The sequence below is a fragment of the Salvelinus alpinus genome, chromosome 6 (assembly GCF_045679555.1).
Source record: "Salvelinus alpinus chromosome 6, SLU_Salpinus.1, whole genome shotgun sequence".
NCBI classification, from domain to species: Eukaryota; Metazoa; Chordata; class Actinopteri; order Salmoniformes; family Salmonidae; genus Salvelinus; species Salvelinus alpinus.
In genome coordinates this window covers 8,411,513-8,434,453 of record NC_092091.1, presented here as the reverse complement: position 1 = coordinate 8,434,453, position 22,941 = coordinate 8,411,513, and the positions used below count along the sequence as shown (strand labels likewise).

The following is a 22,941-nucleotide window of genomic DNA, read 5'->3' as shown; positions in this document are numbered from 1 at the left end:
ATGGTACAAAAAAACACAAAAGAACGGTTGGTTTTTTCTTTGTATTAACTTTTACCAGATCTAATGTGTTATATTCTCCTACATTCCTTTCACATTTCCACAACCTTCAAAGTGTTTCCTTTCAAATGGTACCAAGAATATGCATATCCTTGCTTCAGGTCCTGAGCTACAGGCAGTTAGATTTGGGTATGTCATTTTAGGCAAAAAAAACTTTTTTAAAAGGGGAGGATCCTTAAGAGGTTTTAAGGCATTTTCTGCACAATGATTCTAAGACTCAAATCTATTGGTAATTGTTTGTCAATTTATTCACTTTACAATTGAGGCATAATACAGTCCAACAGTGAAAACTATCGAGCATACATGGGCAGTGTATCACAATAAAATTATAGAAAGAGCCAAACATATTAAAAACACCATATTTTTCTAAATCAAGATCCAACATCAATATGTTTTTTTATTTTTTTTATTTTTTAATACAGATTTATGTAATAAAATAAATTACCAATAAAACATCCATAAAAGGATGAAAACAGATATTCACGAGGGAAAAAATAACAGTAGCTAACAGTAGAAATTAACAAAGAGATACTTTTAGGATACAAAAGCAAGTCTATAGAGTGGTGATATTTGGTGGCACGAACAAGCATTAGTTTCATAAGAGCCCACAGCATTGGAAAGCACATTTGAACAGTCGAATGTAGGCCACTGGTGTTTACATGTCACTTGATATTGTAAACACATTTGGGTTTATTTTTCATACCAAACATTCTATATTAGGATGTTCAGCCTGAGATTGAGGTATAGCCAGCTATCATAAAGAAAAACAATTACTTCTAAAGTTGATATTCTTACATAGGTAGTACATTAATACCTTCAGAAACATATCCTTCATTCAATAAACCCCCCAAAAATACTAAAAGACGAACGCTTATACATTTCACAATTAACTCACTGTACATGCTTCAACCGGTTTTCTTATTCTCCTTCTTTTTTGACTCTAGATTCAAGTCCAAACATATATAATTATGTGTGATTTAAAAAGGTGGGATCCGTTTGAAATATATTTCTTTATAACTCTTCAACGTCTACAGTACAATAGGTTGTTCCTTGTGGATCAACATTAAAGGGCTCGATTCAATCTGTAGCACTGAAGATCTGTGGTATAATAGTGCAATTGAAACGCGAAAGTAATTTGAGCCGACATACAGTATGCAGCGTTCACCGGGAATAATCTGTTTGTACTGTCTCGTCAACTCCATTCGTGTCACACAGCAGAAACAGATCAGCAATCAGCTAGTGTCATTTATAAGTGCTTTGTGCAAAAAAAACTATAAAATAATGTTTATCTTTCTTTTTTCATCACGAACATAGAACCAGAAAATCTAACCAGTCATGATGAAAGGCTAAATGCTGTGTTTTGGATGGATGGATGGATGGATGGATGGATGGAGAGAGAGAGAGAGAGAGAGAGAGAGAGAGAGAGAGAGAGAGAGAGAGAGAGAGAGAGAGAGAGAGAGAGAGAGAGAGAGAGAGAGAGAGAGAGAGAGAGAGAGAGAGAGAGAGAGAGAGAGAGAGAGAGAGAGAGAGAGAGAGAGAGAGAGAGAGAGAGAGAGCGATGTGTTGTGGATGGAGAGAGAGAGACAGACAGAGAGAGCGAGAGAGAGAGAGTGATGTGTTGTGGAAGGAGAGAGAGAGAGAGAGACAGACAGAGAGACACAGAGAGAGAGAGAGACAGAGAGAGACAGAGAGAGAGACAGACAGAGACAGACAGAGACAGACAGACAGACAGACAGACAGACAGACAGACAGACAGACAGACAGACAGACAGACAGACAGACAGACAGAGAGAGAGAGAGAGAGAGAGAGAGAGAGAGAGAGAGAGAGAGAGAGCGATGTGTTGTGGATGGAGAGAGAGAGAGAGACAGACAGAGAGAGCGAGAGAGCAATGTGTTTCGGATGGAAGGAGAGAGAGAGAGAGAGAGAGAGAGAGAGAGAGAGAGAGAGAGAGAGAGAGAGAGAGAGAGGAGTGAGTGAGTGAGGTATGGCGGTATGAGGGACATGACTAGCCCCAGTAGGTGAGGACAAGCGAAGCTGTCATTAGTGCTAATGATGGGGTAAACAGAGGCACATTAAAAAGGGATTGATCTCCTCTCTTTCATCTCTCTCTCTCTCTCTCACTCATCTTTAAAGAACAGAACACACACAGTCAACAGTAAACACCAGCTGCTACTGCCCACTCTCCTCTCCTGCCCAAATCCTGACTTCTGAAATAAGGAGATGATTGCTGAGGCCAAGTATCAGACGAATATGTGAATAAAGTAATACTTTTCACATATCGTCTGATACTTGGCCTTGGACAGAAGCTAAGTTGGCTAGTTGCAGAAAATTAGTAAATACGTTGAAACGTTCAACTGATATTACTTCAAAATATAACAAACGGTAGCCTCTTTACTCATTTAACAATGAATTTGTACAAATATTAAGGCATTTTGTCTTTGGTTGCTTATAGTATCAAAATGAACACAGTGATTGCATTGGTGTGATAGGCTGAGAGCTAGCTAAAGCTGCCTGGCCTTAACACAGTGTTTGTACAGCATTGTGATCGTGAATGACCAGCAAAGTCTCATCACTTCTTCAGAGTACAATAATTTAATAGAGATTGCATTTATAAGGGAGAGGAGATATGAATATGAAATGGACATAACGATTTACAGGGAATGTTACTTTTAAAAGAAATGAGTTACGTTATAACGTTACTTGCATTAAAAGAACGGAAAGTAACTTTTGCGTTTCCAAAAACAACCCTCTGAAGAGAACGAGTACGTGTTGGTCATTCCTTCTTATGCCCAGTAGAGGGCGCACACTACCTTTGAATGACTTGCATAGCCTAATGTCCGTAGCCTAACTCAAGTAATATTGACAAGACGCAATATCTCATTTACAAATACCTATATAAAACCAACTGGGCTCAGTAAAAGGTCAGCTCAAATTCAACGACATCAGGCTACCAATCTGTTATTACACACAGATACCAACTTGATTTTATGAAACTATACAATTACATTGTGCAATTGTAGTGCCCTTTCCTGTATAATTAATGGTGAAGACGGAGCAGGATAAATGTCCACTCTTATGACTGAGCCTAACTTGATAACCTCGCTACGCGGTTTGTTTTATTACAAGACAATAAATGAGAAAAATCCTGGAGGCGTGTGAATCCTGCAAGCGCCTTCAGTCAAGAGTCAAGGGGTAACGTCTGTCATTTTCTTCTACCAGTTCAAACTAATGTAAATACTTCCACAATAAAGGCTGTTGTCTTTGCCATCTCGCTAGCTAACTACCAGCTAACAAAGAAAATTAGAAATAATATTGTAAAATTACTTATTTGAAAAAGTAACTAAGTAACGGACTACTTACATTTAAAAACGAACGCGTTAGTTTACTCGTTACCACAAAAAAAGTATTCTGAGTACTCTAACGCCTTATTTTGTAATGCTTTACCACCCCAACACCGGTGATTTAAAATCAAGAGTATTACAGGTACAGCCATGCAAGCAGCCATGTTTCCCAGCTCCCCGCTTCCCCCATATTGTCAGTCAGGACTCTATTGCTGTAGTCTGCATCTAGTAGGCTGCATTTACACAGGCAACACAATTCTGATGTTTTCTCCCCCCACTAATTGGTCTTTTGACCAATTAGATCAGCTCTGAAAAAAAATCTTATGTGAAAAGACCTGATGTGATTGGTCAAAACACCAATTAGTGTAAAAAAAAAAATAAGATCAGAATTGAGCTGCCTGTGTAAACACAGCCTTAGTATGTTAGTGTGAATGGAAATGAATGGTGGTTGATTGAAGATGAGTTCTGAAATCCATAGACCACACATGGGCAGATCTGGCACTGCTTTAAACATGTCACACTAAATGTAGTATCGTCTTGTATTTAATGATGATGATGATAATGAATGTGATTTATATAGTGCCCTTTCTACCAACTGAGGTACTCAAAGCGCTATTTCTGTGAGGATTTCCCTCTACACTCCACCAGCAGACAGAGCCCGCACAGATCTCCCACCGTTCAGGGTAGTTTATAGAGAATCTCCTTAAGACCAGCCCAGGCCCCAGCCCAATCTGAACGGGGTCTTGTTCATTAGGCACCAAACGGAACAAAACTGGGAATTGTCCTATCTCGGACTTGTCCAATAACAAAACGCTAATTTAAATTTCCTGTTGAAAAACGTTTTAAAAAGTTTTCCGTCGTGTGCCCTAATGAACACGAGCCAAAATCAAATGAGTGGGCGGAGGGCGAGGACGGGTGCTAGAGACACTCGGACAACACTTCGCGCCGGCGTATGTCGGGATAGTCCACGGGGTTGGAGGAGCAGTCATCGTTCCTGTGGCTTAGCTGGATCTTCAGATTCTCCACCTGAGGTAAAAAGAAACAAAGACCCAGAAAAACACAGGATTTGTCACGTTCCTGACCTATTTTTATGTTATTTTGATTATGTTTAGTTGGTCAGGGCGTGAGTTGGGGTGGGCATTGTATGTTGTGTGTGTTTTGGTTAGTCTATGGGTGTTGTATGTGTATGGGATAGAGTATTGTTAGGTTGTCTAGTTATGTCTATGGCTGCCTAGATTGGGTCTCAATCAGAGACAGCTGTCATTCATTTGTCTCTGATTGGGAGCCATATTTAAGGTAGCCATAGGCAGTAGGCTTTTGTGGGTAGTTGTCTTGTTTAACGTTTGTTGCTTGTCTGGGCACTTGCGTTATTTAGCTTCACGATCATTTGTTGTTTTGTTTGTTTGTAATAGTGTTTTCGTTTCATGTTCATCTTCGTTCGTTTAATTAAAAGAAGATGGCTTATTTTCCTCATGCTGCGTTTTGGTCCGTCTCTCCTCCACACGATCGTGACAGGATTAATTAATCCCTTTTAAATGATGTGTTTTAAATGATGTGTTTTGAATGATGTGTTTGAATGATGTGTTTGTAATTATGTGTTTTAAATGATGTATTTTGAATGATGTGTTTTGAATTATGTTTTGAATTATGTGTTTTGAATGATGTATTTTGAATGATGTGTTTGAATGATGTGTTTGTAATTATGTGTTTTAAATGATCTATTTTAAATGATCTATTTTGAATGATGTGTTTTGAATGATGTGTTTTGAATGTTTTGAATGATGTATTTTGAATGATGTGTTTTGAATGTTTTGAATGATGTGTTTTGAATGATGTGTTTTGAATGATGTGTTTTGAATGATGTGTTTTGAATGATGTGTGTTTGTATTATATCGTCTACCTGGTTAAATTAAAATAAATAAATAAGTGTGTTATTAAGTGCATGTTGAATGTTTCATGAGGATAAATACCTCGTAGTTATGGAGGTACTCCTGGATGAGGAAACGTTCCCGTTTGACCCTGGCCTTCACCTCCGCGGGAACGTCAGGAATCATCCACGCCACAAAGAACTTCACCATGAACACCACGTGCTGAGAGACGAGAGAACACCAATCAACCAATCAAATAACTAGGAAGTGAAGAGATGGAACCCAAACGTAACCTCTGACCTCGCACTGGAAATACAGTAACAACCCAAACGTAACCTCTGACCTCACACTGGAAATACAGTAACAACCCAAACGTAACCTCTGACCTCACACTGGAAATACAGTAACAACCCAAACGTAACCTCTGACCTCACACTGGAAATACAGTAGCAACCCAAACGTAACCTCTGACTCACACTGGAAATACAGTAGCAAACCAAACGTAACCTCTGACCTCACACTGGAAATACAGTAACAACCCAAACGTAACCTCTGACCTCACACTGGAAATACAGTAACAACCCAAACGTAACCTCTGACTCACACTGGAAATACAGTAACAACCCAAACGTAACCTCTGACCTCACACTGGAAATACAGTAGCAAACCAAACGTAACCTCTGACCTCGCACTGGAAATACAGTAACAACCCAAACGTAACCTCTGGCACACACTGGAAATACAGTAACAACCCAAACGTAACCTCTGACCTCACACTGGAAATACAGTAGCAAACCAAACGTAACCTCTGACCTCACACTGGAAATACAGTAACAACCCAAACGTAACCTCTGACTCACACTGGAAATACAGTAACAACCCAAACGTAATCTCTGGCTCACACTGTAAATACAGTAACAACCCAAACGTAACCTCTGACCTCACACTGCAAAATACAGTAGCAAACCAAACGTAACCTCTGATCTCACACTGTAAATACAGTAACAACCCAAACGTAACCTCTGACCTCACACTGGAAATACAGTAACAACCCAAACGTAACCTCTGACCTCACACTGGAAATACAGTAGCAAACCAAACGTAACCTCTGACCTCACACTGGAAATACAGTAGCAAACCAAACGTAACCTCTGACCTCACACTGGAAATACAGTAACATCCCAAACGTAACCTCTGGCACACACTGGAAATACAGTAACATCCCAAACGTAACCTCTGACTCACACTGTAAATACAGTAGCAAACCAAACGTAACCTCTAACTCGTAATGGAAATACAGTAACAACCCAAACGTAACCTCTGACCTCACACTGGAAATACAGTAACACTGGAAATACAGTAGCAAACCAAACGTAACCTCTGACTCACACTGGAAATACAGTAACAACCCAAACGTAACCTCTGACTCACACTGGAAATACAGTAACAACCCAAACGTAACCTCTGACCTCACACTGGAAATACAGTAGCAAACCAAACGTAACCTCTGACCTCGCACTGGAAATACAGTAACAACCCAAACGTAACCTCTGGCACACACTGGAAATACAGTAACAACCCAAACGTAACCTCTGACCTCACACTGGAAATACAGTAGCAAACCAAACGTAACCTCTGACCTCACACTGGAAATACAGTAACAACCCAAACGTAACCTCTGACTCACACTGTAAATACAGTAACAACCCAAACGTAACCTCTGACCTCACACTGGAAATACAGTAACAACCCAAACGTAACCACTGACCTCACACTGGAAATACAGTAGCAAACCAAACGTAACCTCTGACCTCACACTGGAAATACAGTAGCAAACCAAACGTAACCTCTGACCTCACACTGGAAATACAGTAACATCCCAAACGTAACCTCTGGCACACACTGGAAATACAGTAACATCCCAAACGTAACCTCTGACTCACACTGTAAATACAGTAGCAAACCAAACGTAACCTCTAACTCGTAATGGAAATACAGTAACGACCCAAACGTAACCTCTGACCTCACACTGGAAATACAGTAACACTGGAAATACAGTAGCAAACCAAACGTAACCTATGCACCTAGAATATTGCTTTTTGAGGGTGATAGATATATGTGGAATCTTTATGGATTTAAATGCTGTGGGGAATTTGAACTGTTCTTATTTAGTGACTGACTACTAAGTAAAAAGAAAGATCTGTTTTCTATTCACAGATGTAATTATAGAAGCACTGATGAAACACAGACAGCTGGTCATGTTTGGGGACAGATACTGTAGACAGCTGCTCATGATTTGGGGACAGATACTGTAGACAGCTGGTCATGATTTGGGGACAGATACTGTAGACAGCTGGTCATGATTTGGGACAGATACTGCAGACAGCTGGTCATGATTTGGGGACAGATACTGTAGACAGCTGGTCATGATTTGGGGACAGATACTGCAGACAGCTGGTCATGATTTGGGGACAGATACTGCAGACAGCTGGTCATGATTTGGGGACAGATACTGTAGACAGCTGGTCATGATTTGGGGACAGATACTGCAGACAGCTGGTCATGATTTGGGACAGATACTGTAGACAGCTGGTCATGATTTGGGGACAGATACTGTAGACAGCTGGTCATGATTTGGGACAGATACTGTAGACAGCTGGTCATGATTTGGGGACAGATACTGCAGACAGCTGGTCATGATTTGGGGACAGATACTGTAGACAGCTGGTCATGATTTGGGGACAGATACTGTAGACAGCTGGTCATGATTTGGGGACAGATTCTGCAGACCGCTGGTCATGATTTGGGGACAGATACTGTAGACAGCTGGTCATGTTTGGGGACAGATACTGGAGACCACAGAAGGAATCTAAGCATTCCTATTTAGTGACTGACTACTAAGTGAAAAGTATGAGCAGAGCTGGTTTTAATGACCGGTGGTTCTCCCGAGTGACGCAGTGGTCTAAGGCACTGCATCCGCAGTATTGCGGCGTCACAACAGCCTGTGGTTCGATCCCAGGCTGTGTCACAACCGGCCGTGACTGGGAAGTCCCATAGGGAGGGCACACAATTGGCCCAGCGTCATCCGGATTAGGGGAGGGTTTGGCCGGGGGGGACTTTACTTGGCTCATCGCGCTCTAGCGCCGCCTTGTGGCGGGCCGGGCGCCTGTAGGCTGACTTCAATCGTCAGTTGAACGGTGTTTCCTCATTGGTGCGGCTGGCTTCCGGGTTAAGCACTCCGGGTCATGTCTCTCCCGAGCACGTTGGGGAGTTGCAGCGATGAGACAAGATCGTAATCACGAAAAAATAAATATATATATATATAATCTATTATAGATTGGGCCTCCCCATTCAAGTACGGTACTCATGAGTTTAACAGTCAAATTGCCCGGGTTAGAGGTTCCACGTCCGTTCCATAGGTTCTGTTTCTATGGCTGGTTCCAGTAGGGTAGCTAGAGGAGTCCGTCCTACCTCCATGATAATGATGAAGGCCAGCTTGGCAGCCAGGATGTGCCAGAACTGCATGGTGTGAGTGTACTGCTTCTCATGGCCTGGTGGGTAGCGGTAGTCACGGTACCTAGAGGACAGGAGACAGGAGTTGTTATAAACACACGCATACCGCTTCTCATGGGCCGGTGGTTAGCGGTAGTTACGGTACCTACACAGAAAATACATACACATTAAAGATAGTCTCCCCCCTCCCCCAATCCACCACTACTACTACTACTACTACTACTATTACTGCTATTACTACTACTACCACTACTACTACTATTACTGCTATTACTACTACTACCACTACTACTACTATTACTGCTATTACTACTACTACCACTACTACTACTACTACTATTACTGCTATTACTACTACTACCACTACTACTGCTACTACTACTGCTACTATTACTGCTATTACTACTACTACCACTACTACTACTACTACTACTACTATTACTGCTATTACTACTACTACCACTACTACTACTATTACTGCTATTACTACTACTACCACTACTACTGCTACTACTACTACTATTACTGCTACGACTACTACTACCACTACTACTACTACTACTACTACTATTACTGCTATTACTACTACTACCACTACTACTACTATTACTGCTATTACTACTACTACCACTACTGATACTACTACTATTACTGCTATGACTACTACTACTACTACTACTACTGCTACTACTACCACTACTACTACTACTACTACTACTACTACTACTACTACTTCTGCTACTAATTCTGCTACTACTACTACTACTACTACTACTGCTACTACTACTACTACCACTACTACTACTATTACGACTATTACTACTACTATTACTACCACACACACACACACACACACACACACACACACACACACACACACACACACACACACACACACACACACACACACACACACACACACACACACACACACACACACACACACACCTACCTACACCTACACCTACCTGCAGGTGGTGATGACAGAGCTGTTGAACCATTCAGGGCTCTCTCCGTCATCAGGCCGGTTCTCCTCAGAGAACCCAGAGATGTTGAACACGGACAGGCTATTGTTGATGTAGCCCTTCATTGAGAGATCGTTGCCAGGGCTGTAAGCATACATGTACACCAGCCGGGGAATCATGTCTGATGTGAAGGCTACGATGAAAGCCTGAGGGGTAGAAAAAGCGGGTTTAGATATTAAAATAACGTTACAAAAAATTAAAATATTACTTTATAGATGGATTATAAACACTGAATATAAGCAGAGTCCCATAGGTCGATGGGGCGGCAGGTAGCCTAGTGGTTAGGTAGCCTAGTGGTTAGAGCGGCAGGTAGCCTAGTGGTTAGAGCGGCAGGTAGCCTAGTGGTTAGGAAGCCTAGTGGTTAGGAAGCCTAGTGGTTAGGTAGCCTAGTGGTTAGGTAGCCTAGTGGTTAGAGCGGCAGGTAGCCTAGTGGTTAGGTAGCCTAGTGGTTAGAGCGGCAGGTAGCCTAGTGGTTAGGAAGCCTAGTGGTTAGGAAGCCTAGTGGTTAGGTAGCCTAGTGGTTAGGTAGCCTAGTGGTTAGGAAGCCTAGTGGTTAGGTAGCCTAGTGGTTAGGTAACCTAGTGGTTAGGTAGCCTAGTGGTTAGGAAGCCTAGTGGTTAGGTAGCCTAGTGGTTAGGTAGCCTAGTGGTTAGGGAGCCTAGCGGTTAGGGAGCCTAGCGGTTAGGTAGCCTAGCGGTTAGGGAGCCTAGTGGTTAGGGAGCCTAGTGGTTAGAGCGTTGGACTAGTAACCGAAAGGTTGCAAGATCAAATCCCCCGAGCTGACACGGTAAAAATCTGTCATTCTGCCCCTGAACAAGGCAGTTAACCCACTGTTCCCCAGTAGACTGTCATTGAAAATAAGAATTTGTTCTTAACTGACTTGCCTAGTTAAATAAAGGTTAAGAAAATATCAAACAAGACTACAGCTTCTACTTGATTTTACTGTAGTCTACAGAAGCAGGACTGCTATACTAACGTTAGTAACCACCGAGAGGACAAACACTTCGTTTGAGGTTCTCTTGACAGGCCCCTATGTTCAGGACCTGTTTTAATCTACTCTACACTCCACTGTACACTACTGTACTGTACTCTACTGTACTCTACTTTACTCTACTGTACTCTACTGTACTCTACTCTATTGTACTCCACTGTACTCTACACTACTGTACTGTACTCTACTTTCTACTCTACTCTCTACTGTACTTTCTACTCTACTGTACTTTCTACTCTACTGTACTCTCCACTCTACTGTACTCTACTCTACTGTATTCAACACTATTCTACTGTACTCTACTCTCCACTCTACTGTAATGTACTCTACCTACTGTACTGTACTGTACTCTGTACTCTACTCTCTGGTACTCTACTCTCTACTCTACCTACTGTACTCTACTGTACTCTACTCTACTGTACTCTACTGTACTCTACCTACTCTACTCTACTGTACTCTACTGTACTCTACTCTCTACTGTACTGTACTCTACACTCTACTCTACTCCACTGCACTCTACTCTATACTCTACACTCTATTTTACTCTACTCCACACTCTTCTGTACTCTACTGTACTCTACTCCACACTCTATTTTACTCTACTCCACACTCTTCTGTACTCTACTGCACTCTACTCTATATACACTCTACTTTACTCTACTGTACTCTACTCTACTGTACTCTACTGTACTCTACTCCACACTCTATTTTACTCTACTCCACACTCTACTGTACTCTACTCTTCTGTACTCTACTGTACTTTAGGACAGCCCTACTCACGTTGGTGACGACTGAGAAAACGGCAACTCCGTTCAGTATTTCCTGCCAGGCTCCGATGCTGTGGGCTTTGGCCGCCACAGGCCGGCGGAACTGGGTGGTGAACTTCCAGGCATCCACTCTAACTTCTATAATGTTGTTCAACAGCGCCAGCAGGGGGGCCAGAGGGAAGGAGGCCACGAACAGAGTGATGAAACCAAACTGGATCACTGTGTAGGAGAGGGGAGGAGATATGATGGTGAGATACAGGGACACGGTGTCCTCTGAAGGAGAGCAGGATATCTTGCAATGAGTATTACATTTCTTTAGAGGGTATGGCTGTTTCTCAATTCATGTTTCTACATTTTATTAGAGGGTAAGGCTGTTTCTCAATTCATGTTTCTACATTTCTTTAGAGGGTATGGCAGTTTCTCAATTCATGTTCTACATTTCTTTAGAGGGTATGGCTGTTTCTCAATTCATGTTTCTACATTTCTTTAGAGGGTATGGCTGTTTCTCAATTCATGTTTCTATATTTTATTAGAGGGTAAGGCTGTTTCTCAATTCATGTTTCTACATTTCTTTAGAGGGTATGGCTGTTTCTCAATTCATGTTTCTATATTTTATTAGAGGGTAAGGCTGTTTCTCAATTCATGTTTCTATATTTTATTGGAGGGTAAGACTGTTTCTCAATTCATGTTTCTACATTTCTTTAGATGGTATGGCTGTTTCTCAATTCATGTTTCTACATTTCTTTAGATGGTATGGCTGTTTCTCAATTCATGTTTCTACATTTCTTTAGAGGGTATGGCTGTTTCTCAATCATGTTTCTACATTTTATTAGAGGGTAAGGCTGTTTCTCAATTCATGTTTCTATATTTTATTAGAGGGTAAGGCTGTTTCTCAATTCATGTTTCTATATTTTATTGGAGGGTAAGACTGTTTCTCAATTCATGTTTCTACATTTCTTTAGATGGTATGGCTGTTTCTCAATTCATGTTTCTACATTTCTTTAGATGGTATGGCTGTTTCTCAATTCATGTTTCTACATTTCTTTAGAGGGTATGGCTGTTTCTCAATCATGTTTCTACATTTTATTAGAGGGTAAGGCTGTTTCTCAATTCATGTTTCTATATTTTATTAGAGGGTAAGGCTGTTTCTCAATTCATGTTTCTACATTTGATTAGAGGGTAAGGCTGTTTCTCAATTCATGTTTCTACATTTCTTTAGAGGGTATGGCTGTTTCTCAATTCATGTTTCTCAATTTTATTAGAGGGTAAGGCTGTTTCTCAATTCATGTTTCTATATTTTATTAGAGGGTAAGGCTGTTTCTCAATTAATGTTTCTACATTTCTTTAGAGGGTGTGGCTGTTTCTCAATTAATCTTTCCTCGATTTCTTGCACCCCCTACACTTTTCAAAATGCAAAGGGAGAAGATACAACGTCCCTCCCTCGGATCTCCTCCTCCAAAACATTTTAATAAGGAGGTGAAGAGAGAAGATACGAGGAATCAATGAAAGACTAATTGAGAAAGCGCCTACAGTGCATTCGGAAAGATTTCAGACCCCTTGACTTTTTTCACATTTTGTTACGTTACAGCCTTATTCTAAAATGGATTCAATCGTTTTTTCCCCCTCCTCATTGTCTTTGCTGTGTGCTTAAGGTTGATGTCCTGTTGGAAGGTTAACCTTCACCCAAGTCTGAGGTCCTGAGCAAGTTTTCATCAAGGATCTCTCTCTACTTTGCTCCATTCATCTTTCCTTCGACCCTGACTAGTCTCCCAGTCCCTGCAGCTGAAAAACATCCCCAAAGCATGATGCTGCTGCCACCACCATGCTTCACCGTAGGGATTGTACCAGCTTTCCTCCAGACGTGACGCTTGGACTGGAGATGAGGCCGGAGGGGACGGCTGACGTCTTAACGGCTCTTAACCAATCATGTTATTTTGTTTGTTTTTTCGCGTTGTTCATAACTTGTTTTGTACATAATGTTGCTGCTACCGTCTCTTATGACCGAAAATAGCTTCTGGACATCAGAACTGTGATTACTCACCTCAAATTGGATGAGGAGTTCTTCTTCAATGAGTCGGACGCGAGGGATATACTACAGACACCCGATCAGGCCCAGATTCCCGTGATTCGCTGGTAAAGGAAACGTAGGTTTCGCGGAAAGAGATCAGGATGCCTTGTGAGGATCAGGAGACGTGTGGCTAATCTGCCTTTGCCTTCCGTCCTGCTAGCTAACGTTCAATCACTGGAAAATAAATGGGACGAACTGAAAGCACGTATATATCCTACCAACGGGATATTAAAAACTATAATATCTTATGTTTCACCGAGTCGTGGCTGAACGACGACATTAAGAACATACAGCTGGAGGGTTATACACATTATCGGCAGGACAGATCAGCAACCTCTGGTAAGACACGGGGCGGAGGCCTATGCATATTTGTAAACAACAGCTGGTGCACGAAATCTAAGAAAGTCTCAAGGTTTTGCTCGCCGAGGGAGAGTATCTCATGATAAGCTGTAGACCACACTATCTACCTACTATCTACCTGAATTTTTCATAGCCGTCTACATACCACCACAGACCGAGGTTGGCACTAAAACCGCACTAAATGTGCTGTATGCCGCCATAAGCAAACAGGAAAACGCTCTCCCTGACTGAGTCTGTAATACCAACATGTTTCAAGCAAACCACCATAGTCCCCGTGCCCAAGAACACGAAGGTAACCTGCCTAAATGACTACCGACCCGTAACACTCACTTCTGTAGCCATGAAATGCTTTGAAAGGCTCGTCATGGCTCACATCAACACCATTATCCCAGAAACCCTAGACCCACTCCAATTTGCATACCGCACCAACAGATCCACAGATGATGCAATCTCTATTGCACTCCACACTGCCCTTTCCCACCTGGACAGAAGAAACACCAACACCACTGTTCAAAAGTTTGATGTCACTTAGAAGTTTCCTTGTTTTTTAAAAAGAAAATCAGCTTTTTGGTCCATTAAAATAACAGCAAATTGATCAGAAATACAGTGTAGACATTGTTAATGTTGTAAATGACTATTGTAGCTGGAAACGGCAGATTTTTTTATGGAATATCTACATAGGCGTACAGAGGCCCATTATCAGCAACCATCACTCCTGTGTTCCAATGGCACGTTGTGTTAGCTAATCCAAGTTTATCGTTTTAAAAGGCTAATTGATCATTAGAAAACCCTTTTGTAATTATGTTAGCACAGCTGAAAACTGTTCTGATTAAAGAAGCAATAAAACTATCCTTCTTTAGACTAGTTGAGTATCTGGAGCATCAGCATTTGTGGGTTCGATTACAGGCTCAAAATGACCAGTTTCTTTTGAAACTCGTCAGTCTATTCTTGTTCAATATGATGTTATTTTAATGGACAAAAAAGTAGCTTTTCTTTCAAAAACAAGGACATTTATAAGTAACCCCAAACCTTTGAATGGTAATGTATGTGAGAATGCTATTCATTGACTACAGCTCAGCGTTCAACACCATAGTGCACTCAAACCTCATCACTAAGCTAAGGACCCTGGGACTAAACACCTCCCTCTGCAACTGGATCCTGGACTTCCTGACGGCCTGCCCCCAGGTGGTAAGGGTGGGTAACAACACATCCGCCACGCTGATCCTCAACACGGGGGCTCCTCAGGGGTGTGTGCTCAGTACCCTCCTGTACTCCCTGTTCACTCATGACTGCACGGCAAGGCACGACTCCAACACCATCATTAAGTTTGCTGATGACACAACAGTGGTAGGCCTGATCACTGATAATAATGAGACAGCCTATAGGGAGCAGGTCAGAGACCTGGCCGTGTGGTACTAGGACAACAACCTCTGACAGAGATGGTTGTCCTTCTGGAGGGTTCTCCCATCTCCACAGAGGAACTCTGGAGCTCTGTCAGAGTGACCATTGGGTTCTTTGTCACCTCCCTGACCAAGGCCCTTCTCCACCAATTGCTCAGTTTGGCCGGGCGGTCAGCTCTAGGAAGAGTCTTGGTGATTCCAAACTTCTCCCATTTAAGAATGGAGGCCACTGTGTTCTTGGGGACCTTCAATGCTGCAGAAATGTTTTGGTACCCTTGCCCAGATCTGTGCCTTGACACAATCCTGTCTCGGCGCTCTACGGAGATGTCCTTCGACCTCATGCCTTGGTTTTTGCTCTGACCTGCTGTGGGACCTTATATAGACAGGTGTGGGACTTTCCAAATCATGTCCAATCAATTGAATTTATCACAGGTGGACTCCAATCAAGTTGTAGAAACATCTCAAGGATGATCAATGGAAACAGGATGCACCTGAGCTCAATTTTGAGTCTCATAGCAAAGGGTCTGAATACTTATGTAAATAAGATATTTCTGTTTTTTCTGTTTTATAAATGTGCTAACATTTTTTTTTAAATATACGTTTTTCGCTTTGTCGTTATGGGGTAATGTGAGTAGATTTAGGAGAAGAAAAAAAATACTTGATCAATTTTAGAATAAGGCTGTAAAGTAACAAAATGTGGAAAAAGTCAAGGGGTCTGAATACCTTCCGAATGCTCTGTATGTGTATAGTTCTGTGTGTCCCTGGCTGCAGTACTCACCCATCTCCAGGTACTCATAGAAAAGACCCAGATGGCTAAAGTTCTGCAGGTCATGGTCCTGCTCCCAGCGGCTGTACAGGCTCTCAGGGTGACTACGGGCTTTACGGCTCCCCCACCAGTTCAGTAGCCACCTAGAAGTATCAACACAGTGGTCAGAGGTACTGCTCTTCACATTTGTGGCTAGAATGTATAGAAAACCCCCCAAAAAGGGGAAGAATCCAAAATTGACATCTACATGCGAGACTCAAGTTTTAGCGCAAATCTTTCATTATTAACATCAATACATGATTTACCCTAAAGTCCAAAGTTAAGTCAGAGTAAAAGACATCTTAAGTTAGGTATTGGCCCCAAGACGACATGTTTACAGACCTTAGGTATGGTGACAATGTCAGAATGAATACTTACGGGACCAGAGCTTCCTGGATGTTACCCCACACCTGTTTGCCTGCCATCACTATGACCAGCTGAGTGGTCAGCTCAATGAGACATCCACCTGGGTCACACTGGGGAAGGACAGACGTGTGGTCAAGTCAAGTCCAGGTTTCTCATCTTCCTCACAGCGGGCAATACTGGTTGCATGGTCAAGTTGTACTGGTTGTATAAGGACATTTTGCTAACGTTGTTTTAGCAACCAGAAAAATCAGTCTATCTGGTTGTAACCAGGATATCTGACTCGATAACAACCAAACCCACGACGTTTTGACCTCGTTATGAATTGGACGTCTTAAACTGGTTGTAACAGAGACCAGTTGGTTGTAATCTCGTTAGTAGACACTAGGTACTCTACCTCCTCGTTCCTCAGCTTGCTCCAGCCGAACATGTAGATGTAGTCTCCGGGACGGCCGACGAACTTCCCCTTGAAGAAGGCCACGTAGAAACAGGAAGAATAGTAGTTGACGAATTGGAACAGAAACATCTTGACCGTCAGCTTGTTCTCGTACTCCAGGTGCGTCTTGGGAATCTCTGAGGGCGAAAAAAACAACAACATTCACAACGAGGAGAGGCTACAGTAAGGTATTGATCCGTCTATCGTAAATCAGCATTCGACTCACTGAAGCAGGGCTGCGATTGTCTTTTTTTAACGACGTCGTTCATATTTTCATGGTCAGGATGCAAACACAATTTTGGTATTGTCTTTTTAGCAACCACAAATAAGTATTTATCTGTTTCTAACCTGACTTAAAACATCAATATTTCTCTCTGCCCTCTGTTACCCCATGCGTACATCTTACCAGTGATCCAGACAGCTACTCTCTATCTTACCCATGTCAGTGATCCAGATGGCCACTCTCTCATACATCACATTGAGGATCATGATGATGACGAAGTTGATACAGGAAGCGGTGACAGAGGTGGCGAGCTGAGGGGTGATGATGGAGCCCACCATTTGGATGTTATTGGTGGGGCTGTCCTTCATGATGCTAGCAAACGCCGCGTACACCGCCAGACGGTACGCTATCACCCCGATGATACACGCTATGATCAGGGAGATCTGAGGCAGAGAAGGGGATTGGTGAAGAGAGGGCATAGGCGTGAGAGTGTACATAAAGGGACAGATACAATTCAGGAAGTTATGTGAAATTGAAATGAAACCGAATTGACTGAATTTGAAAAGGAAATGAGGCCAAAACCAGACATTTTACACGTACTAGTGGAATAGAAAAGGTTTCACACACAGGCAAATCACCACCACATCAACACAGAATTAAATAGTAAAGAGTAAAAACAATACCATCTAAAAAAAAAACACAAAAGTATGGTGCACATGCTTATAAAAAATCATGCACATTCAGCACACAGTTTCGGATCCATAAATATCGTAAAAGTATCTCTCAATAATATTTCCAAACATTTTCTATAATGTTCTGAGAAATATGGAAGATTTGTTGGTGAGGATAAGGAGTGATGATGATCATATGAAGAAGATACTGATGAAGAGGAAGGTGAGGAGAGGAAGAGGAGACAGGAGGAGGGAGAGAAGGAGAGGGGGGAAGAGGAGAGTGTAGAGGAGTAGACAGGAGGGAAATAACAAGAAAAGGAGGACGAGAGGGAGGAGACACTAGAAGAGGAGAGAGAGAAGGGAGCTGAGAACAAGGGAGGAGATGGATGAGGAAGGAGGGAGATGAGAACAAGGGATGAGAAAGATGAGGAAGGAGGGAGAAGAAAGATGAGGAAGGAGGGAGATGAGAACAAGGGAGGAGGAAGGAGGGAGATGAGAACAAGGGAGGAGGAAGATGAGGGAGGAGGGAGATGAGAACAAGGGAGGAGGAAGATGAGGGAGGAGGGAGATGAGAACAAGGGAGGAGAAAGGAGGGAGATGAGAACAAGGGAGGAGGAAGATGAGGGAGGAGGGAGATGAGAACAAGGGAGGAGGAAGATGAGGGAGGAGGGAGATGAGAACAAGGGAGTGGATGAGGAAGGAGGGAGATGAGAACAAGGGAGGAGGAAGATGAGGGAGGAATGAAATGAGAACAAGGGAGGAGAAGAATGAGGGAGGAGGGAGATACAGAGTAGACTATCATGAATAAATGCTCACCCAGAATATGACGGTGGCTCCAGACAGGAATGTACGAGCACACTGGGATTTTGCGGGAAAGTATGGTTCCATCTCCTACAACACCGTAACCAAGCAAAGCAGGGACAAACATGCACAGTCAGTCACCATGGTTACCATTCGGCTACTGGTGAAGACATGTCATACCAGAGTTGGGTTCAATTCCATTTCAATTAGTAAACTGAAATTCAGATTCCAGTTTTTCCTCATATGGGGAAATTAATTTAAACGGAATGGACCCCCAAACCCTGTGTCATACTTCAGACCTGACCCCAGACCAGTTCACTGACCCACTGTAGCCCTTTCCTGGTGAATCCATGCTTTAATTAGCCAGGTCCCAGAGATAGTCAACGTCTATGGTTCTGGTCATTGTCGTGACCGTGGCCATGGCTCTACAGCAGAACCAGATCTAGACCACCAGGCTATTAAACACGACCACAACTCTGTTTTAACTTTGGAACATCAAGGCTTCCGTAGTTCACCAGGTAAAACGCTGCAGTTAGCTTCAGACATCTTCCATCCAGACGTGAGTAAGCAACACAAGCCAGGCCCGCCAAACAACTCCTGCCAAACCATCTCTCCACGTCACAACAAACCGGCATTCCTCTTCCCTCTGTGCCAGTCTTACCCACAACACCACGGTGGCCCAACACAGGAGCACTTTGCCCACTAGATCAGCTGCTGTCCTGTCAAGGACCCACTCCTCCTCCTACAGTACAGTTACAGACAGGTGGGGTGAGGAGGTGGAGGATGAAGATAGTGAGGATGTGGAGGGTGAAGATGTGGAGGGTGAGGAGGTGGAGGATGTGGAGGGTGAAGCTGGTGAGGGTGAAGATGTGCAGGGTGAAGATGTGGAGGATGAGGAGGGTGAAGATGGTGAGGATGTGGAGGGTGAAGATGGTGAGGGTGAGGAGGTTGAAGATGTGGAGGATGAGGAGGGGGAAGATGGTGAGGATGTGGAGGGTGAAGATGTGGAGGATGGTGATGTGGAGGGTGAAGATGTGGAGGATGATGATGTGGAGGATGAAGATGGGGAGGGTGAAGATGGTGAAGATGCGTGGGTGAAGAGGTGGAGGATGATGATGTGGAGGATGGAGGATGAAGATGGGGAGGGTGATGATGTGGAGGATGAGGAGGATGAAGATGTGGAGGATGAGGAGGTGGAGGGTGAAGACGTGGAGGATGAGGAGGATGAAGATGTGGAGGGTGAGTATTTGGAGTGTAAAGATGTGGAGAGTGAGGAGGTGAAGAGTGAAGATGTGGAGGGTGAAAATGTGGAGGTTGAGGATGGTAAGGATGTGGAGGGAGAGGATGTGGAGGGAGAAGATGAAGGGTGAGGCTATGGAGGGTGAAGATGTAGATGGAGGGTGAAGTAACAGCCCTCTTTATCCATGTCCTATGGTGAAGATGTGGATGGAGGGTGAAGTAACAGCCCTCTTTATCCATGTCCTATGGTGAAGATGTGGATGGAGGGTGAAGTAACAGCCCTCTTTATCCATGTCCTATGGTGAAGATGTGGATGGAGGGTGAAGTAACAGCCCTCTTTATCCATGTCCTACTTGTCTTTTAACTTGCTGAACAACTAAGCTTCATCAGCAATGTTGTTTGTAGTCAAATCCAGACATAAACATATGTATCTAGAATATACACTATAGCGCAATAATCACACCGTATTATTTGTAAAGCATTCAACAATGTAATGCACAGAAACAATATGGTAACACAAGCCCCTAAACCCTTAACCCTAACCCCTAACCCCAACCCCTTAACTCTAACCCAGTGTTATGATGCAGATAAGTGATGGTAACACAAGCCCCTAAACCCTAACTCCTAAACCCTAACCTCTAACCCATAACCCCCCAACCCTAACCCAGTGTTATGATGCAGATAAGTGATGGTAACACAAGCCCCTAACCCTAAACCCTTAACCCTAAACCTTTAACCCCTAACCCTAACCCAGTGTTATGATGCAGGTAAGTGATGGTAACACAAGCACCTGTGTGACGGGGTTGAGTCTGCGGCTGGTACACTTGATCTCGTACTCTGGTCGTAGTTGAAGCTGCTGCTGCTCTTCCTCAAAGTCCACCAGGTCCCACTCATACTCCAGACGGGCCTGCCGACGCTTCCAGAACTCCAGGAACAGAGTCACTGCAGAAGGACAGGATGAGGAGACAGAGTTAGGCCAAAAGGAGACTCTGTGGAAAGGCTTGGTATAACTTTTTTATTTTTTTACTAGTAATAGTTTAGCATTGTGTTAGATATCCCTCATCTCTTCAGTGTCCACTATATTCAGTAGGAATTCACCCACATGACAGAGCATTCATACAGATGAGGCTATAGGCTGGGTACACTCTCCGTGTCGTATGTTTGGCGAAAGGTCGCTGGTTCAAATGGTGGAAAAATATGCCGATGTGCCCTTGAGCAAGGCACTTAACCCTAATCGCTGCTGTAAGTGACTAAAATGTAAAACATGTAACTGTAAACAGGTCCCGACTTCAGACTAGAGAGGCTCCGCTGTTATAAAGTACAATAGTACTCCAAGAGAATGTCTGTTTTTCCAGTTGTAGTTATTGGCAGCTGCCACTAGGGGGTACTCAGGTCTAGTCATGCACATTTACAGTACTCAGTGCCTGTCACTTACCCCAAATCCCCATGAATATGGCAAAGAAAACTGTCCCCACATTGTCAAACATATGCGATTGCTGAAAGAAGAAAAAAACAGAGTAAGTTCATAGATAAAATAACATGTTTTAAAAGCAGAACACATGAGAGGATCGAAAACTCCTGAGAGATATGTGTCTACAAATTGAACACATTTCCATTTTTATTAGGATTATTATTTGTTACATTTAACCTTTATTTAACTAGGCAAGTCTGTTAAAAACAAATTCATATTTACAATGACGGCCTACACCGGCCAAACCCGGACAACGCTGGGCCAATTGTGCGCCACCCTATGGAACTCCCAATCACGTCCGGTTGTGATATCAATCAACCAATCAATCAAATGTATTTATAAACCAATTTTTACATCAGCTGATGTAGTGCTATACAGAAGTGCTATACAGAAACCCAGCCTAAAACCCTAAACAAAAAGCAATGCAGATGTAGAAGCAGCCTGGATTCGAACTAGAGATTAAACCTTAAATTATTAGAGATTAGACCTTAAACCGCTGCGCCACTTGGGAGCCCTAAAACAATGATTATCTTTATATCTTCACAGTGTAAAGCCTGGGTGTACTTCTTACCCAGGACGAGTTACACGTTGAGTTGAGCTTCCAGTAGCCACACGTCTTATCACACAGCGGACACATGATAATGTTGCCTCCAATCTCCTCACTGCAGATTTCTTTACTGAAACAACGAAGAATGACGGAGAAGGACATAAGAAAGATATTTCAAAGCAACGTAAATGATAGCGTCATGATGTCGTGATTAACACCACCGGTGTAAGGTAGTTACAACACCTACTCAATCAAAACAATTTTTTTTTTCTTTCTACATTGTAGAATAATAGTGAAGACATCACAACTATGAAATAACACATATGGAATCATGTAGTAACCAAAAAAAGTGTTAAACAAATCAAAATATATTTTATATTTGAGATTCTTCAAATAGCCACTCTTTGCCTTGATGACAGCTTTTCACACTCTTGGAATTCTCCCAACCAGCTTCATGAAGTAGTCACCTGGAATGCATTTCAATTAACAGGTGTGCCTTCTTAAAAGTTAATTTGTGGAATTTCTTTCCTGGTGATCAGTTGTGTTGTGACAAGGTGTGTGGGGGGGGGGGGGGGGGTGTACAGAATATAGCCCTATTTGGTAAAAGACCAAGTCCATATTATGGAAAGAACAGCTCAAATAAGCAAAGAGAAATGACAGTCCATCATTACTTTAAGACATGAAGGTCAGTCAATACGGAACATTTCAAAGGTTTATACAAGTGCAGTCACAAAAACCATCAGGCACTATGATGACACTGGCTCTCATGAGGACCGCCACAGGAATGGAAGACCCAGAGTTACCTCTGTTGCAGAGGATAAGTTCATTAGAGCCTCAGAAATTGCAGCCCAAATAAATGCTTCACAGAGTTCAAGTAACAGACACATCTCAACATCAACTGTTCAGAGGAGACTGTGTGAATCAGGCCTTCATGGTCGAATTGCTGCAAAGAAACCACTACTAAAGGACACCAATAATAAGAAGAGACTTGCTT

At 42.7% G+C, this 22,941-nt stretch overlaps 1 protein-coding gene across 2 annotated transcripts in view; it reads right to left on the bottom strand.

The window, feature by feature from the left end:
* Nucleotides 1-281: 281 nt before the first annotated feature.
* Nucleotides 282-22,941, bottom strand: part of LOC139578065 (anoctamin-5-like) — a 66,897-nt gene continuing 44,237 nt past the window's right edge. For both annotated transcript variants that reach the window (XM_071405244.1, XM_071405245.1), the window contains 13 exons: nucleotides 21,972-22,077; nucleotides 21,365-21,425; nucleotides 20,720-20,871; nucleotides 18,706-18,780; nucleotides 17,433-17,661; nucleotides 16,957-17,132; nucleotides 16,575-16,672; nucleotides 16,170-16,300; nucleotides 11,577-11,782; nucleotides 9,749-9,951; nucleotides 8,739-8,844; nucleotides 5,370-5,489; nucleotides 282-4,425 (listed from right to left, as the gene is read on the bottom strand). In XM_071405244.1, the coding sequence (XP_071261345.1) occupies nucleotides 4,318-4,425; nucleotides 5,370-5,489; nucleotides 8,739-8,844; nucleotides 9,749-9,951; nucleotides 11,577-11,782; nucleotides 16,170-16,300; nucleotides 16,575-16,672; nucleotides 16,957-17,132; nucleotides 17,433-17,661; nucleotides 18,706-18,780; nucleotides 20,720-20,871; nucleotides 21,365-21,425; nucleotides 21,972-22,077 (1,771 nt within the window). In that variant the 3' untranslated portion in view covers nucleotides 282-4,317. The remainder of the gene's footprint in view (nucleotides 4,426-5,369; nucleotides 5,490-8,738; nucleotides 8,845-9,748; nucleotides 9,952-11,576; nucleotides 11,783-16,169; nucleotides 16,301-16,574; nucleotides 16,673-16,956; nucleotides 17,133-17,432; nucleotides 17,662-18,705; nucleotides 18,781-20,719; nucleotides 20,872-21,364; nucleotides 21,426-21,971; nucleotides 22,078-22,941) is intronic.